The sequence below is a fragment of the Tachyglossus aculeatus genome, chromosome 22 (genome assembly GCF_015852505.1).
Source record: "Tachyglossus aculeatus isolate mTacAcu1 chromosome 22, mTacAcu1.pri, whole genome shotgun sequence".
In the NCBI taxonomy this organism is placed as follows: Eukaryota; Metazoa; Chordata; class Mammalia; order Monotremata; family Tachyglossidae; genus Tachyglossus; species Tachyglossus aculeatus.
The window spans coordinates 37,983,772-38,002,547 of record NC_052087.1 but is presented as its reverse complement, the minus strand read 5'-3'; the positions used below and the strand labels follow the sequence as shown (position 1 = coordinate 38,002,547).

The 18,776-nt window shown below is 49.9% G+C and overlaps 1 protein-coding gene and 1 non-coding gene across 2 annotated transcripts; both read left to right on the top strand.

The window, feature by feature from the left end:
• Positions 1 to 494: 494 nt before the first annotated feature.
• LOC119944207 lies at positions 495 to 685 on the top strand. Its single transcript, XR_005455706.1, has one exon. It is a non-coding gene; the product is annotated as a U2 spliceosomal RNA (small nuclear RNA).
• A 1,233-nt stretch (positions 686 to 1,918) lies between these two features.
• WDR74 (WD repeat domain 74) lies at positions 1,919 to 15,607 on the top strand. Its single transcript, XM_038764720.1, has 11 exons — positions 1,919 to 1,997; positions 5,411 to 5,517; positions 6,246 to 6,367; positions 10,344 to 10,407; positions 11,929 to 12,075; positions 12,213 to 12,314; positions 13,334 to 13,434; positions 13,528 to 13,583; positions 13,694 to 13,839; positions 14,885 to 14,941; positions 15,401 to 15,607. Exons 1-11 carry the CDS (start codon positions 1,937 to 1,939, stop codon positions 15,548 to 15,550), a joined length of 1,113 nt encoding a protein of 370 aa, XP_038620648.1. The 5' UTR covers positions 1,919 to 1,936; the 3' UTR covers positions 15,551 to 15,607.
• Positions 15,608 to 18,776: the final 3,169 nt, after the last annotated feature.

The following is an 18,776-nucleotide window of genomic DNA, read 5'->3' as shown; positions in this document are numbered from 1 at the left end:
TTGACTTCTCTGTGCCTCAGTTACCCCATCTGTAAAACGGGGATTAAAACTGTGAGCCCCACGTGGGACAACCTGATCACCTTGTAAATTCCCCAGCGCTTAGAACAGTGCTTTGCACATAGTAAGCGCTTAACAAATGCCATTATTATTATTATTGTCTATGAACAGTGCTTGGCACAGAGTAAATGCTTAACAAATACCAACACTATTATTATTATTATCACAGTACACTCTTCCAAGCGCTTAGTACCGTGTTTTGCACCAAGTAGGCGCTCAGTAAATGGAATTGATGGATCTCTTTCAGCTGTCAAAATATCCACATTTATTTTCTCTACCAGAGGAAATTTCTCCGCCTCTTCCTAGGAAGAGGAGGTGGGCGGGGAGATGCAAATGAGGAGCCACTCGGGCACCATGGGAAATGGGGAAAACCGTGTCGTCATGAGCTGCAGAGGAGCGGGAGAGGGAGGCCTGGGCGGAGCAAGAGCAATGGAGTTATCGCTTCTCGGCCTTTTGGCTAAGATCAAGTGTAGTATCTGTTCTTATCAGTTTAATATCTGATACGTCCTCTATCCGAGGACAACATATTAAATGGATTTTTGGAGTAGGGAGATGGAATAGGGGCTTGCTCCGTCCACTCCACGCATCGACCTGGTATTGCAGTACTTCCAGGAACGGTGCACCCCCTTTCGGGGTAAAATATTTTGTGGAAAAACAGAAATACTTACTTGTTAGGCGGGTGGATTAGCGTTCGTTTTGTTAAGAAATACGCTTCCAGTGGGGAAGACCCGTAGAAAATACTTACCGAATACCACTAGCGTTTTCCTTGTTAAGAAATACTTTCACAGTTTAGAAGATCCGTAGAAAGTACTGACCGACTACCACTAGGGTTTTCCTTGTTTAGAAATACTCTCACAGTTTAGAAGATCCGTAGAAAGTACTTACCGAATACCACCATTATTATTATCAATAATAATTTTAAACTGTAAACCCACTGTGGGGTGGACCTTGTTAACTTGGACTTCCCGAGCGCTTACTCCAATGCTGTGCACCCAGTAAGCGCTCAATAAATAGGACTGACTGACTGAATGAATGAATATTTATTTATTTATTTTATTTGTACACGTTTATTCTATTTCTTTTATTTTGTTAATATGTTTTGTTCTCTGTCTCCCCTTTCTACACTGTGAGCCCGCTGTTGGGCAGGGACCGTCTCTCTGTGTTGCCAATTTGTACTTCCCCAGCGCTTAGCCCAGTGCTCTGCACACAGTAAGCGCTCAATAAGTACGATTGATTGATTTATTCTAGACTGTGAGCCCGTTGTGGGGCAGGGACCGTCTATGTTGCCAATTTGTCCTTCCCAAGAGCTTAGCCCAGTGCTCTGCGCACAGTAAGCGCTCAGTAAATACGATTGAATGAATTAATAGTTATTTATTTTATTTGTACACATTTATTCTATGTATTTTATTTTGTTAATATGTTTTGTTCCCTGTCTCCCCCTTCTAGCCTGTGAGCCCGCTGTTGGGCAGGGACCGTCTCTCTATGTTGCCAATTTGTCCTTCCCAAACGCTTAGTCCAGTGCTCTGCACACAGTTAGCGCTCAATAAATACGATTGAATGATGCACTGTTGGGTAGGGGCCGTCTCTAGACGTTGCCGACTTGTACTTCCCAAGCGCTTGGTACGGTGCTCTGCACACAGTAAGCGCTCAATAAATACGATTGATCGATTGATTGAATGAATGGAGCAGGCTATCTAGAGTCCCGGAACTCTTACGCTTTGTCCGTCGCCTCCTAGCCGGAGGACATTTCGGGGGCTCCGGTGGAAGTGGCGGAAGGAGCGGTTGGAAGGTGCGGGGGGACCGGAAGCTCCGGCGCCCCGACCGGAAGCGCCGGGGCCCCGACCGGAAGCGGAAGCTGCTCGGCCCCGGCTTTGCAGCCATGGCGGCCCCCGCGCGATGGAACCACGTGTGGCTGGGGACGGAGACCGGCATCCTCAAGGGTGAGCAGCAGCGGGGCTCAGTGGAAAGAGCCCGGGCTTCGGAGTCAGAGGTCATGGGTTCAAATCCCGGCTCCGCCACTTGTCAGCTGGGTGACTCTGGGCAAGTCACTTCACGTCTCTGGGCCTCAGTTCCCTCATCTGGAAAATGGGGATTAAGACTGGGAGCCCCCTGTGGGACAACCTGATCACCTTGTAACCTCCCCAGCGCTTAGAACAGTGCTTTGCACATAGTACGCCCTTAATAAATACTATTATTATTATTAAGTCACTTCTCTGGGCCTCAGTTCCCTCATCTGTTAAATGGGGATTAAGATTGTGAGCCCCACATGGGACAACCTGATCACCTTGTATCCTCCCCAGCGCTTAGAACAGTGCTGTGCACATAGTAAGCGCTTAGCAAATACCAAAATTGTTATTGTTATTATTCTCTGGCCCTCAGCGACCTCATCTGGAAAATGGGCATTCATTCATTCATTCAATCGTATTTATTGAGCGCTTACCGTGTGCAGAGCACTGGACTAAGCACTAATAAATGCCATTATTATTAGTATTATCAATCAATCGTATTGAGCGCTTACCGTGTGGAGAGCACTGGACTAAGCGCTAGTAAATGCCATCATTATTAGCATTATCTATCAATCAATCATTTATTGAGCGCTTACCGTGTGCAGAGCACTGGACTAAGCGCTAATAAATCCCATCATTATTAGTATTGTCAATCAATTAGTCAATCGTATTTATTGAGCGGTTACTGCGTGCAGAGCACTGGACTAAGCGCTTGGGAAGGACAAGTTGGCAACATCTAGAGACGGGCCCTACCCAACAGCGGGCTCACGGTCTAGAAGACTATTATCACCTTGTAACCTCCCCAGCGCTTGGAACGGTGCTTTGCACATAGTAAGCGCTTAATAAATGCCATCATCATTATTATTATTATTATTGGGAAGGACAAGTTGGCAACATCTAGAGACGGTCCCTACCCAACAGCGGGCTCACAGGCTAGAAGGGGGAGACGGACAACAAAACCAAACATATTAACAAAATGAAATAAGTAGAATATGGACAAGTAAAATAAGTAAATAAATAGAGTAATAAATCTGTACAAACATATATACAGGTGCGGTGGGAGGGGAAGGAGCCATGTCCCTCTGCCCATCCGCCAAGCTAGCTCTCTTCCTCCCTTCAAGGCCCTACTGAGAGCTCACCTCCTCCAGGAGGCCTTCCCACACTCAGCCCCCTCCTTCCCTTCCCCACAGCACCTGTATATATGTATATATGTTTGTACGGATTTATTATTCTATTTATTTTATTTGTACATATTTATTCTATTTATTTTGTTAATATGGTTTGTCTTGTCTGTCTCCCCCTTCTAGACTGTGAGCCCACTGTTGGGTAGGGACCGTCCCTACGTGTTGCCAACTTGGACTTCCCAAGCGCTTAGTCCAGCGCTCTGCACACAGTAAGTGCTCAATAAATATGATTGAATGAATGAATAAATGAATGAAGGAGGTAAAGCGTGGGGGATGAGGAGAGGAAGGAGGGGGCTCAGTCTGGATGAAGACTTGTGAGCCCCCCGTGGGACAACCTGATCACCTTGTATCCTCCCCAGCGCTTAGAACAGTGCTTTGCACATTGTAAACGCTTAATAATAATAATAATGGTATTTTTAAGCGCTTACTATGTGCAGAGCACTATTCTAAGCGTTTGGGAAGTTCCAAGGTGATCAGGTTGTCCCACGGGGGGCTCACGGTCTTCATCCCCATGAGGGAACTGAGGCCCAGAGAAGTGAAGTGACTCGCCCAAAGTCACACAGCTGACAAGTGGCGGAGCCGGGATTTGAACCCATGACCTCTGACTCCAAAGCCCGGGCTTTTTCCAGCTGAGCCACACTGCTTTGGAATAAATGCCATCATTATCATTATTATTAAGGGCGGCAGCCAGGCCGGTGGGAGGGGGTGGTCAGCCAGGCAATCACCATTATAGCCATCATGATGGGATTTGTTAACCACCTACTACGTGCCAAAAACTGTACTAAGCGCTCGGGGGCTGGGGGGGATATGGCAAATCGGGTGGGACCCAGTCCCTGTCCCACCTGGGGCTCACCGTCTCCATCCCCATTTGACAGATGAGGTCACTGAGGCCCGGAGAAGTGACGTGGCTTGCCATCGTTATTATTATAAATTAATTACAGATACGTACATAAGTGCCGTGGGATTGGAGTGGGGATGAATAAAGGGAGAAAGTCGGGTCAGCTTCTGTGGGGCTGGACCCAGGAAACCATACCTGTATATGTGTATCTATGTTTGTATGTATTTATTACTCTATTTTATTTGTACATATTTATTCTATTTATTTTGTTAATATGTTTTGTTGTCTCCCCCTTCTAGACTGTGAGCCCGCTGTTGTGAGGAGGCCCCTGCCCTCATCGCCGTCTTCATAACAATAATAATAATAATAATAGCATTTATTAAGCGCTTACTATGTGCAAAGCACTGTTCTAAGCGCTGGGGAGGTTACAAGGTGATCCCCCCTTCTTACCTCCTTCCCTTCCCCACAGCATCTGTATCTATGTATATATGTTTGTACAGATTTATTACTCTATTTATTTTACTTGTACATATCTATTCTATTTATTTTATTTTGTTAGTATGTTTGGTTTTGTTCTCTGTCTCCCCCCTTTTAGACTGTGAGCCCACTGCTGGGTAGGGACTGTCTCTATATGCTGCCAATTTGTACTTCCCAAGTGCTTAGTACGGTGCTCTGCACATAGTAAGCGCTCAATAAATACGATTGATGATGATGATGATGATGATGTTGGGTCGGGACCGTCTCTAGATGTTGCCAACTTGTCCTTCCCAAGCGCTTAGTGCAGTGCTCTGCACACAGTAGGCGCTCAATAAATACGATTGAATGAATGAATTCAGTCAATCAACGGTGTTTATTAAGCACCTACTGCGTGTAAGCACTAGGAATAATAATAATAATTTTGGTATTTGTTAAGCGCTTACTATATGCCAAGCACTGTTCTAAGCGCTGGGGAGGGTACAAGGTGATGAGGTTGTCCCCCGTGGGGCTCCCAGTCTTCATCCCCATTTTGCAGACGAGGGAACTGAGGCCCAGAGAAGTGAAGTGACTGGCCCAAAGTCACACAGCTGACAATTGGCGGAGCCGGGATTTGAACTGATGACCTCTGACTCCAAAGCCCGGGCTCTTTCCCACTGAGCCACGCCGCTTCTCTAGGGAGAGTCCAATACGACAGACTTGGCTGAACCCGCAACCAGGGAGCCCTCGTCACCGTCTGCTTCTTACTGTCATCATCATCAATCGTATTTATTGAGCGCTTACTAGGTGCAGAGCACTGTACTAAGCGCTTGGGAAGTACAAATTGGCAACACATGCTGTCGTCCGCCCAGGGGTGAACCTGCAGAGAAAACAGGCCGCCAACTTCACGGAGTCCGGTCAGCCGCGACGGGAGGAGGAGATCACAGTCTTGGCTTGGGGGGACGAGGCCGAGACCCAGGTGAGACGGGGCAAGGAGATGGCGGTGGGGCTCCCGGGGCGGGGGGAAACCGAGCGTCCGGGCTGTTGGACCTCCAATGGCTACCAATCAATCTGCGCATCAGGCAGAAACTCCTCACCCTGGGCTTCCAGGCTGTCCATCCCCTCGCCCCCTCCTACCTCACCTCCCTTCTCTCCTTCTCGCACCCTCCGCTCCTCCACCGCTGATCTCCTCCCCGTACCTCGCTCTCGCCCATCCCGCCATCGACCCCCGGCCCACGTCCTCCCCCGGGCCTGGAATGCCCCCAATCCCTCTGCCCCTCCGCCAAGCTCGCTCTCTTCCTCCCTTCAAGGCCCTGCTGAGAGCTCACCTCCTCCAGGAGGCCTTCCCACACTGAGCCCCTTCCTTCCTCTCCCCCTCGTCCCCCTCTCCATCCCCCCATCTTACCTCCTTCCCTTCCCCACAGCACCTGTATATATGTATATATGGTTGTACATATTTATTACTCTATTTATTTTACTTGTACATTTCTATCCTATTTATTTTATTTTGTTGGTATGTTTGGTTCCGTTCTCTGTCTCCCCCTTTTAGACTGTGAGCCCGTTGTTGGGTAGGGACTGTCTCTATGTGCTGCCAATCTGTCCTTCCCAAGCGCTTAGTCCAGTGCTCTGCACACAGTAAGCGCTCAATAAATACGATTGATTGATTGATTGTTGGCGGCCGCTGCCCGTCCCCCTCCGTCTCCGTAGGTCCTGGTGGGCTGTGCAAATGGAGACGTGAAGCGGTTCAGCACCGACAAGGGAACGTTCACCGGCGGGAGCCGCTGCCCCGGCGGAGAAGGGGCCTTCCGAGGGCTGGCGCGACACGATGGGTAAGGCTCTGCTTCTGGGTCGAGGCCCCTGCTTTTTTTATGGCGTCTGTTAAGCGCTTACTAGACGTGAGGGACTAGGGGGGGAAACTCTCCTTCTCCAGCCCAGTCCGCTCCTCGGCCGCCACTCACCTCCTCACCGGGCCTCGTTCTCGCCCGTCCCGCCGTCGGCCCGCTGTGAGCCCACTGTTGGGTAGGGACCGTCTCTAGATGTTGCCAACTTGTCCTTCCCAAGCGCTTAGTCCAGTGCTCTGCACACAGGAAGCGCTCAATAAATACGATTGATTGATTGATTGATTGACCCCCGGCCCACGTCCTCCCCCTGGCCCGGAATGCCCTCCCTCCGCACATCCGCCAAGCTAGCTCTCTTCCTCTCTTCAAAGCTCACCTCCTCCGGGAGGCCTTCCCACACTGAGCCCTCCTTTTCATCGTCATCAATCATCATCATCAATCGTATTTATTGAGCGCTCACTGTGTGCAGAGCACTGGACTAAGCGCTTGGGAAGTCCAAGCTGGCAACATCTAGAGACGGTCCCTACCCAACAGTGGGCTCACGGTCTAAAAGGGGGGACTCCTCCTCCCCATCCCCCCCGCCCTACCTCCTTCCCCTCCCCACAGCACCTGTTTATATATTTGTACAGATTGATTACTCTATTTATTTTACTTGTCCGTATTTACTATTCTATTTATTTTGTTAATGATGCGCATCTAGCTTTAATTCTATTTGTTCTGACGACTTGACACCCGTCCACATGTTTTGTTTTGTCGTCTGTCTCCCCCTTCTAGACTGTGAGCCCATTGGTGGGTAGGGACCATCTCTAGATGTTGCCGACTTGTCCTTCCCAAGCGCTTAGTCCAGTGCTCTGCACACCGTAAGCGCTCAATAAATACGACTGAATGAATGAATGAATGAGCCCGCTGTTGGGTAGGGACCGTCTCTATATGTCGCTGACTTGTACGTCCCAAGCGCTTAGTCCAGTGCTCTGCACACAGTAAGCGCTCAATAAATATGATTGAATGAATGAATGAGCCCACTGTTGGGTAGGGACTGTCTCTATATGTCGCCGACTTGTACATCCCAAGCGCTTAGTCCAGTGCTCTGCACACAGTAAGCGCTCAATAAATATGACAATGAATAAATGAGCCCACTGTTGGGTAGGGACTGTCTGTATATGTCGCTGACTTGTACATCCCAAGCGTTTAGTCCAGTGCTCTGCACACAGTAGGCGCTCAATAAATACGACTGAATGAATGAATGAATGAATGAACCCACTGTTGGGTAGGGACTGTCTCTATATGTCGCTGACTTGTACATCCCAAGTGTTTAGTCCAGTGCTCTGCACACAGTAGGCGCTCAATAAATACGACTGAATGAATGAATGAATGAATGAATGAATGCATGAATGAGCCCGCTGTTGGATAGGGACCATCTGTATATGTCGCCGGCTTGTACATCCCAAGCGTTTAGTCCAGTGCTCTGCACACAATAAGCACTCAATAAATATGATTGAATGAATAAATGAATGAGCCCGCTGTTGGATAGGGACCGTCTCTATATGATGTCGCCGGCTTGTACATCCCAAGCGCTTAGTCCAGTGCTCTGCACACAGTAAGCGCTCAATAACTACAATTGAATGAATGAATGAAACAAATTAATCATGTTGGACACAGCCTCTGGCCCACATGGCGCTTGCTTTCTGGTTCCAAGGGAGTAGGATTTCAATCCCCGTTTTACAGAGGAGGAAATCGAGGAGCTGGGAAGTGAAGTGATACGTTGCCAGCTTGTCCTTCCCAAGCGCTTAGTCCAGTGCTCTGCACCCAGTAAGCGCTCAATCAATACGATCGATTGATTGACTGAAGTGACTGGCCCGAGGTCACACAGCAGGAGAGCGGCAGAGCTTGGATTAGGACCCAGGTTCCTCCGATTCCCGGCCTTGTGCCGTTTGCACTGGCCCCCGCTACTTCTCCCTGTCTGATCCTACTGGAGGGGAAGAGTTGGGGTGGGACAAGATTCGGGGGACGGGAAGCAGCCGGCTGCTTCTTCCTCTATCTTTTTGATTGTTGTGTCCCTCAGAGTAATTTAGGGAAAGTGACGAGATGTACCAAATCTCCGGCCAGTGGCGGGGCAGAACCACAGGGGAGAAGACAGGCCAACCCTGTAAGCGAAAAAATGAATATGATGATGGAGTCGAGTACCCCTTCCTCTCCCCTTCCCCCTGCCTTACCTCCTTCCCTTCCCTTCCAATAAATATGTACAAGCATATATACATATATACATTTATATCTCCATCCCCCCTGCCTTACCTCCTTCCCTTCCCTTCCCTTGTAATAAATATGTACAAGCATATATACATTTATATCTCCATCCCCCCTGCCTTACCTCCTTCCCTTCCCCACAGCACCTGTATATATGTATATACATTCATTCAATCGTATTTATTGAGCGCTTACTGTGTGCGGAGCACTGGACTAAGCGCTTAGAGACGGTCCCTCCCCAACAGCGGGCTCACAGTCTAGAAGGGGGAGGCAGAGAACAAAACAAAACGTATTAACAAAATAACATAAATAGAATAAATGCGTATGAATAAAAGAGAGTAATAAATATGTACAAACATATATACATATACACAGGTGCTGTGGGGAAGGGAAGGAGGTAAGGCGGGGGGGATGGAGAGGGGGAGAACTAAGCGCTTAATAAATGCCATCATTAATTAATTAACAGTGCTTGACCCATAGTAAGCGTAAATAGAGTAATAAATACATACAAACATATATACATATATACAGGTGCTGTGGGGAGGGGAAGGAGGTAAGGCAGGGGGATGGAGAGGGGGAGAACTAAGCGCTTAATAAATGCCATCATTAATTAATTAACAGTGCTTGACCCATAGTAAGCATAAATAGAGTAATAAATACATACAAACATATATACATATATACAGGTGCTGTGGGGAGGGGAAGGAGGTAAGGCAGGGGGGATGGAGAGGGGGAGAACAGTGCTTCGCACATAGTAAGCGTTTAATAAATGCCATCATTAATTAATTAACAGTGCTTGACCCATAGTAAGTGTAAATAGAGTAATAAATACATACAAACATATGTACATATATACAGGTGCTGTGGGGAGGGGGAGGAGGTAAGGCAGGGGGGATGGAGAGGGGGAGAACAGTGCTTTGCACATAGTAAGCGTTTAATAAATGCCATCATTAATTAATTAACAGTGCTTGACCCATAGTAAGTGTAAATAGAGTAATAAATACATACAAACATATGTACATATATACAGGTGCTGTGGGGAGGGGGAGGAGGTAAGACAGGGGGGATGGAGAGGGGGAGAACAGTGCTTTGCACATAGTGCTTAATAAATGCCATCATTAATTAACAGTGCTTGACACATATTAAGCGTAAACAGTAATAAATACATACAAACATATATACAGGTGCTGTGGGGAGGGGAAGGAGGAAAGGCAGGGGGGATGGACGGGGGAGAACAGTGCTTCACACACAGTAAGCGCTTAATAAATGCCATCATTAATTAACAGTGCTTGACCCATAGTAAGCGCTTAAGAAATCCCATGAAAAAAAGCGTGAGATGCCATTCAAAAAAGAAATACCATTAAACTGTAGTTTAGTTTAAAAAACTAAGACTTTTTTAGACCGTGAGCCCACTGTTGGGTAGGGACCGTCTCTAGATGTTGCCAGCTTGTCCTCCCCAAGCGCTTCGTCCAGTGCTCTGCACACAGTAAGCGCTCAATAAATACGATTGATTGATTGATCAATAAATACGATTGATGATGATGATGACGATTGATTGATTAAAAAAAAAAAAGAACCAGGCAGGAGTTCTTTTTGGGAAATGGGAAAGTGGAATAAAGCCAACCAGTTTGCCGTCGTCCTCCACCTCAGGGTAAAGACGCCTAGGACGGGGAGAAAGGGGGCTGCTTTTTTCCTGAAACGTTTCTCCGCATTTTATTTGCAGTTGCCTGGTCACCTGTGTCGAGTCTGGGATTATCCGCGTCTGGCCCGAGGACAGCTCTGAACACGTGAGGCTCCCGCTGGGCCCGAGCATCCGCGACGAACGCTCCCGGGGGAGCGGGTGGGAGTGTTGCCATTCATTCATTCATTCATTCATTCATTCAATCGTATTTATTGAGCGCTTACTGTGTGCGGAGCACCGTACTAAACGCTTGGGAAGTACAAGTCGGCAACATCTAGAGACGGTCCCTACCCAACAACGTCCCTGGGAGAAACTGGCGGAAGACTGGACGGGACCCATCCCCTCCAAGAAGCCTTCCCCAATTAAGCCCTCTTTTCCCAGCTTGCTCTTTTTCTTGGATAGTATTTTTTTAAGCGCTTACGATATGCCAGGCGCTGTACTGAGCGCTGGGGCAGATGATACAAACTGATCAGGTTAGACACAGGCCCTGCCCCACATAGGGATCACAGGGTCCCCATTTTCCAGATGAGGGAACAGGCCCGGAGAAGTGAAGTGTGGCGTGGCTCAGTGGGAAAGAGCCCGGGCTTTGGAGTCAGAGGTCACGGGTTCAAATGCCGGCTCCGCCAGTTGTCAGCTGGGTGACTCTGGGCAAGTCACTTCACTTCTCTGGGCCTCAGTTCCCTCATCTGGAAAATGGGAATTAAGACTGTGAGCCCCCCGGGGAACAACCTGATCACCTTGTAAGCTCCCCAGCACTTAGAACAGTGCTTCGCACATAGTAAGCACTTAACAAATACCATCATCATTATTATTATTATTATTATTCTGTGGGCCTCAGTGACCTCACCTGTCAAATGGGGATGAAGACTGTGAGCCCCCCGTGGGACAACCTGATCACTTTGTAACCTCCCCAGTGCTTAGAACAGCGCTTGGCGCATAGTAAGCGCTTAACAAATGCCATCATCATTATTATTATCATCACCTTGTAACCTCCCCATGCTTAGAACAGTGCTTTGCACATAGTAAGCGCCTAATAAATGCCATTATTATTATCATATAGCTTTAATTCTATTTGTTCTGACGAGTTTGACACCTGTCTCCGTGTTTCGTTTTGTCGTCCGTCTCCCTCTTCTAGACTGTGAGCCCGTTGTTGGGTAGGGACCGTCTCTAGATGTTGCCAACTTTTTTTTTTTTTTTTTAATGACATTTATTAAGCGCTTACTATGTGCAACGCACTGTTCTAAGCGCTGGGGGGGATACAACGTGATCAGGTTGTCCCATGTGGGGCTCACAGTCAATCCCCATTTTACAGATGAGGGAACTGAGGCTCAGAGAAGTTAAGTGACTTGCCCAAGGTCACACAGCAGACATGTGGTGGAGCCGGGAATCGAACCCATGACCTCTGACTCCAAAGCCCGTACTCTTTCCACTGAGCCACGCTGCTTCCCTACTTCTACAACTTGGACTTCCCAAGCGCTCAGTACACAGGACGCGCTCAATAAATACGACTGAATGAATGAATGGATCGACAGGCCGGATCCTGCTGTAATAATAATAATAATAATAATAATAGTAATAATAATAATAGTAGTGCCCCCTAATCCCGTTTTGGCTCTTCCCCCCGCAGCGGGCCGAACTCCAGGTGGGCCCGAGGGTTTGCCGCATGCGCCAAGACCCCGAGCGACCACACTTGGTGGCCACGGGTGGCAAGGAGAACGCCCTGAAGGTGTGGGACTTGCAGGGCTCCCGGGAACCCGTGTTTCGAGCCAAGAACGTGAGTGACGGGGCCGCGAGAGACGGTCGGAGGCCCGGCCCGGCCTCCCCCGGGGCGTCGGATCGGAGACGGCGCGGAGGGTGGGGACCGGACCCCCGCCGACGCTGGCTCTCCCTCCCTCCCCCCGCCGCGCCCAGGTGCGAAACGACTGGCTGGATCTGCGGGTCCCCATCTGGGACCGGGACATCCAGTTCCTCCCGGGGGCCCAGAGGCTCGTGACCTGCACGGGATACCATCAGGTGAGCCGGGGGTCTCGGAAGGGGAGGACGCGGGGGGAGCCCTCTCGAGCGACTGCCGGTTGGTCATCATCATCATCAATCATATTTATTGAGCGCTTACTGTGTGCAGAGCACTGTAGTAAGCACTTGCGAAGTACAAGTTGGCAACATCTGGAGACAGTCCCTACCCAACAGCGGGCTCGCAGTCTGAAAGGGGGAGACAGAGAACAAAACCAAACATACTAATAAAATAAAATAAATCATCATCATCGTCAATCGTATTTATTGAGCGCTTACTATGTGCAGAGCACTGTACTATGCGCTTGGGAAGTACAAGTTGGCAACATATAAAGTCCCTACCCAACAGCGGGCTCGCAGTCTAAAAGGGGGAGACAGAGAACAAAACCAAACATACTAACAAAATAAAATAAATCATCATCATCATCAATCGTATTTATTGAGCGCTTACTGTGTGCAGAGCACTGTACTAAGTGCTTGGGAAGTACAAGTTGGCAACATATAGAGACAGTCCCTACCCAACAGTGGGCTCACAGTCTAAAAGGGGGAGACAGAGAACAAAACCAAACATACTAACAAAATAAAATAAATAGAATAGATATGTACAAGCAAAATAAATAGAGTAATAAATATGGACAAACATCTATACATATATACAGGTGCTGTGGGGAAGGGAAGGAGGTAAGATGGGGGGGATGGAGAGGGGGACGAGGGGGAGAGGAAGGAAGGGGCTCAGTGTGGGAAGGCCTCCTGGAGGAGGTGAGCTCTCAGTAGGGCCTTGAAGGGAGGAAGAGAGCTAGCTTGGCGGGTGGGCAGAGGGAGGCCATTCCAGGGCCGGGGGATGACGTGGGCCGGGGGTTGATGGCGGGACGGGTGAGAATGAGGTACGGTGAGGAGATTAGCGGCCGAGGAGCGGAGGGTGCGGGCTGGGCTGGAGAAGGACAGAAGGGAGGGGAGGGAGGAGGGGGCCAGGGGATGGACAGCCTGGAAGCCCAGGGTGAGGAGTTCTGTCTGGTCCTCAGGTGCGGGTGTATGATCCCAGCTCCCCCACGCGCCGGCCGGTCCTGGAGGCCTCCTACGGGGAATATCCCCTGACGGCACTAACCCTCACTCCCGGGGGCACGTGAGTCATGCCGGCCGGGGGAGGCGGGGAGGCCGGGGCCGGGAGCGGAAACGTCGGCGCGGCTCATCCGATCCCCGCCGTCCCTTCCCCCAGCTCCGTGGTCGTAGGGAACACGCACGGGCAGCTGGCGGAGATCGACCTGCGCCAAGGTGAGGCGGGAGGAGGGAGGGGCCCGGCAAAACGCGCCCGGGCTGGGGAGGAGACGGGAGAGGCTCTGCGGCCCCATCTTGGCTCATCCCTCCTTCGCCGTTTTCCCCAGGGCGGCTAGTGTGCTGCCTGAAGGGGCTAGCGGGCAGCGTGCGCGGGCTGCAGTGCCACCCCACCCGGCCTCTCCTGGCCTCCTGTGGCCTCGACCGCGTCCTCAGGGTGCACCGCCTCCGGGAGCCCCGCGGCCTGGAGCATAAGGTGAGCGGCGGGACCTGCGGACCTCCGTTCCCTTCGCCCCGGGAACCGCGAGGCAGCGTAGCCTGGGAGTCGGACCTGGGTTCGAATCCCGGCACCGTCACGTGTCTCTGCCGCGTGACCGCGGGCCGGTCACTCTAGTTCTCCGGACCTCCGTTACCTCATCCGTAAAAAATGGGGATTTTTCCCTCCTCCCCCTCTCCATCCCCCCCCGCCTTACCTCCTTCCCTTCCCCACGGCACCTGTACGGATTTATTACTCTATTTATTTTACTTGTACACATCTATTCTATTTATTTTATTTTGTTAATATGTTTGGTTTTGTCGTCTGTCTCCCCCTTCTACACTGTGAGCCCGCTGTTGGGTAGGGACCGTCCCTACGTGTTGCCAACTTGGACTTCCCAAGCGCTTAGTCATCATCATCATCATCATCAATCGTATTTATTGAGCGCTTACTATGTGCCGAGCACTGTACTAAGCGCTTGGGAAGTACAAATTGAATAGTACGAATAGTCCAGTGCTCTGCACACAGTAAGCACTCAATAAATACGAATGAATGAATGAATGAATGAATAAAGAAGACTGTGAGCCCGCTGTTGGGAAGGGACCGTCTCTACGTGTTGCCAGCTTGGACTTCCCAAGCGCTTAGTCCAGTGCTCTGCACACAGTAAGCGCTCAATAAATATGATTGATTAAGACTGTGAGCCCAGCGTGGGATAGGGACCGTGTCTAACGCGATTATCTTGTCCTACCTCAGTGCCCGGCACATAGTAGGTCCTTAAATACCGTTATTATTGTTGTTATTAAATGATACCGTTATCCCTGGGCCTCCTAGGCTTAGCGGAGGGCTCCTCCCCGATGGAGTTCCCCTTTTCCCGCAAAGTCCTCCCTTTCGAACTCAGGCTCTGAGTACTGAACTCTTCCCACCCTCCCTCCCTCTTGCTTTCCTTTCCCCCAGTCTCCCCGTCTTTTCCCTTTCCTCCCACCCCCAATTTGTCTCCGTCTCCAAAAGTTCAGCCGCCACCGTCCGCTTCTCTTGTCCCCCTCAGGTGTACCTCAAGTCTCGTCTCAACTGCCTCCTCTTGTCCGGCAGGGACAACTGGGAGGTGAGAAAGCCTGGCAAGGGAAAGATAATAATAATAATAATAATAATAATGGCATTTATTAAGCGCTTACTACGTGCAAAGCACTGTTCTTCTTAATTCCTGGGGAAGCTCGGGGGCTTGGGAGTCACAGGTCGTGGGTTCAAATCCCGGCTCCGCCGCTTGTCAGCTGGGTGATTTGGAGCCAGTCACGTCACGTCTCTCTGGGCCTCAGTTCCCTCATCTGGAAAATGGGGGTGAAGAGTGTGAGCCCCACGTGGGACAACCTGATCACCTTGTAGCCTCCCCGGCGCTTAGAACGGTGCTTGGCACGTAGTGAGTGCTGAACAAAGGCCACAATTATTATTCTGTGAGGGGGAGGATAAAACGAAAGAGGGAGGGAGGGGGATGTCGGGAAGAATTTGGCAGAAGAGACTTTTCCACGTGAGAGTAAAGAGCTTTCCCCCTTCACCTACCCTCCAGGATGAGCCCTCAGAGCCCGCCCCAGCTCCCCCTGAGGAAACTGAGGCAGACGAGCTGTGGGCCGCGCTGGAGCCCGTGGCCCGGCCCGAGGCGGCGGCTCCGGCCCAACGGAAGCGCAACAGGAAGAGGCCGCGGGCGCCGGACCCCTAAATCTCCGGGCCTCCCTCTCACCCCTCTCCCTTTTGTAAATAAATCGATTCCGACCTGCCCGCCGCTTCAATCAATCCATCATCGATCGTATTTATTGAGCGCTTACTGTGTGCAGAGCACCGCGCTAAGCGCTTGGGAAGGACAAGTTGGCAACATCTAGAGATGGTCCCTACCCAGTCTAGAGCTTCTAGAGTTCACAGCTTCCTCCCCTGAGCCACGCCGCTTCGATAAAGAGTCGGTAGACATGTCCCCCTGCCCACCAGGAGCTTACAGTCCAGACGGGGAGGCGGATTCCTAGAAATCGGGGAATTACGGTGCTGTGGGGCTGAGGGAGCGGTGAATAAAGGGGGCAAGTGTGAGGGCGATGCGGAGGGAGTGGGAAAAGAGGAGGAGGAGCAGCAGCGTGGCTCAGCGGAAAGAGCCCGGGCTTTGGAGTCAGAGGTCCTGGGTTCGAATCCCGGCTCCACCACACGTCTGCTGTGTGACCTTGGGCAAGTCACTTCTCTGAGCCTCGGTTACCTCATCTGGAAAATGGGGATTAGGGCTGTGAGCCTCACGTGGGACAACCTGAGCAGCTGTCCAGAAAGAACAGTGCTTTGCACATAGTAAGCGCTTAAAAAATGCCATTAATCAATCGTATTGAGCGCTTACTATGTGCAGAGCACTGTACTAAGCGCTTGGGAAGCACAAATTGGCAACATAGAGAGACAGGCCCTACCCAACAGTGGGCTCACAGTCTAAAAGGGGGAGACAGAGAACCAAACCAAACATACTAACAAAATAAAATAAATAGAATAGATAGGTACAAGTAAAATAAATAAATAAATAAATAGAGTAATAAATCTGTACAACCATATATACATATATACAGGTGCTGTGGGGAAGGGAAGGAGGTAAGAAGGGGGAATGGAGAGGGGGACGAGGGGGAGAGGAAGGAAGGGGCTGAGTGTGGGAAGGCCTCCTGGAGGAGGTGAGCGCTCAGCAGGGCCTTGAAGGGAGGAAGAGAGCTAGCTTGGCGGATGGGCGGAGGGAGGCCATTAAGAGGAAATGAGGAATTAGAGAAGGCCTTTAGAAGGAGATGTGCTTCTAATAAGTCTCTGAAGATGGGGAGAGTGATCGTCTGTTGGATACGAAGTGGGGGACGTGAACCTATTTACTATTTATTTTGTTAATGATGTGCATTTAGCTTTGATTCTGTTCGTTCTGACAACTTGACACCTGTCCACATGTTTTGTTGTCTGTCTCCTCCTCCTAGGCTGTTAATGATGTGCATTTATTAGCTTTAATTCTATTTGTTCTAATGACTTGACGTCTGTCCACATGTTTTATTGTCTGTCTCCCCCTTCTAGACTGTGAGCCAGTTGTTGGGCAGGGACCGTCTCTAGATGTTGCCGACTTGTACTTCCCAAGCGCTTAGTACAGTGCTCTGCACACAGTAAGCGCTCAATAAATATGATTGAATGAATGAATTTAGCTTTAATTCTATTTGTTCTAATGACTTGACGCCTGTCCACATGTTTTGTTGTCAGTCTCCCCCTTCTAGACTGTGAGCCCGTTGTTGGGTAGGGACCGTCTCTCAATGTTGCCGACTTGTACTTCCCCAGCGCTTAGTACGGTGCTCTGCACACAGTAAGCGCTCAATAAATACAATTGAACGAATGAATGAATTTAGCTTTAATTCTATTTGTTTTAACGACTTGACGACACCTGTCCACATGTTTTGTTGTCTGTCTCCCCCTTCTAGACTGTGAGCCCGCTGTTGGGCAGGGACCGTCTCTCGATGTTGCCGACTTGTCCTTCCCAAGCGCTTAGTCCAGTGCTCTGCACACAGTAAGCGCTCAATAGATATGATTGAATGAATGAATGAATTTAGCTTTAATTCTATTTGTTCTAACGACTTGACTACGCCTGTCCACATGTTTTATTGTCTGTCTCCCCCTTCTAGACTGTGAGCCCGTTGTTGGGTAGGGACCGTCTCTCAATGTTGCCGACTTGTACTTCCCCAGCGCTTAGTACGGTGCTCTGCACACAGTAAGCGCTCAATAAATATGAATGAATGAATGAATTTGGCTTTAATTCTATTTGTTCTAACGACTTGACTACGCCTGTCCACATGTTTTATTGTCTGTCTCCCCCTTCTAGACTGTGAGCCCGTTGTTGGGTAGGGACCGTCTCTCAATGTTGCCGACTTGTACTTCCCCAGCGCTTAGTACGGTGCTCTGCACACAGTAAGCGCTCAATAAATATGATTGAATGAATGAATGAATTTAGCTTTAATTCTATTTGTTTTAACAACTTGACGACGCCTGTCCACATGTTTTGTTGTCTGTCTCCCCCCTACTAGACTGTGAGCCCGCTGTTGGGTTGGGACCGTCTCTAGATGTTACCGACTTGGACTTCCCAAGCGCTTAGTACGGTGCCCTGCACACAGTAAGTGCTCAATAAATTCGATTGAACGAATGAATGAATTTAGCTTTAATTCTATTTGTTCTAATGACTTGACGACACCTGTCCACATGTTTTGTTGTCTGCCTCCCCCTTCTAGACTGTGAGCCCGCTGTTGGGTAGGGACCGTCTCTAGATGTTGCCGACTTGTCCTTCCCAAGCGCTTAGTCCAGTGCTCTGCACACAGTAAGCGCTCAATAAATATGATTGAATGAATGAATGAATTTAGCTTTAATTCTATTTGTTTTAACAACTTGACGACGCCTGTCCACATGTTTTGTTGTCTGTCTCCCCCCTACTAGACTGTGAGCCCGCTGTTGGGTTGGGACCGTCTCTAGATGTTACCGACTTGGACTTCCCAAGCGCTTAGTACGGTGCCCTGCACACAGTAAGTGCTCAATAAATTCGATTGAACGAATGAATGAATTTAGCTTTAATTCTATTTGTTCTAATGACTTGACGACACCTGTCCACATGTTTTGTTGTCTGCCTCCCCCTTCTAGACTGTGAGCCCGCTGTTGGGTAGGGACCGTCTCTAGATGTTGCCGACTTGTCCTTCCCAAGCGCTTAGTCCAGTGCTCTGCACACAGTAAGTGCTCAATAAATATGAATGAATGTGGGGTTGGGAAAGGAGGGAGAAGGCGGTGGCACGGAAGCAAGGCCCGGGCCAGTGTTGGGGACTCCCGGGGGGCCTTGGAGAGCGTGGGGGTCCCGGGTGGGGAGGGATGGAGGGGGTCGGCGCTCTGATGTCACAAAGGTGGCGGGGTGGGGGCGGCGGGCC

Coding starts and splice junctions, on each gene's coding strand:
- WDR74 (XM_038764720.1), top strand. CDS start 1,937: ATGGCGGCCCCCGCGCGATGGAACCACGTGTGGCTGGGGACGGAGACC. Junction 1,998..5,410: donor GGAGACCGGCATCCTCAAGG/GTGAGCAGCAGC, acceptor TCGTCCGCCCAG/GGGTGAACCTGCAGAGAAAA. Junction 12,076..12,212: donor CCGTGTTTCGAGCCAAGAAC/GTGAGTGACGGG, acceptor CGCCGCGCCCAG/GTGCGAAACGACTGGCTGGA.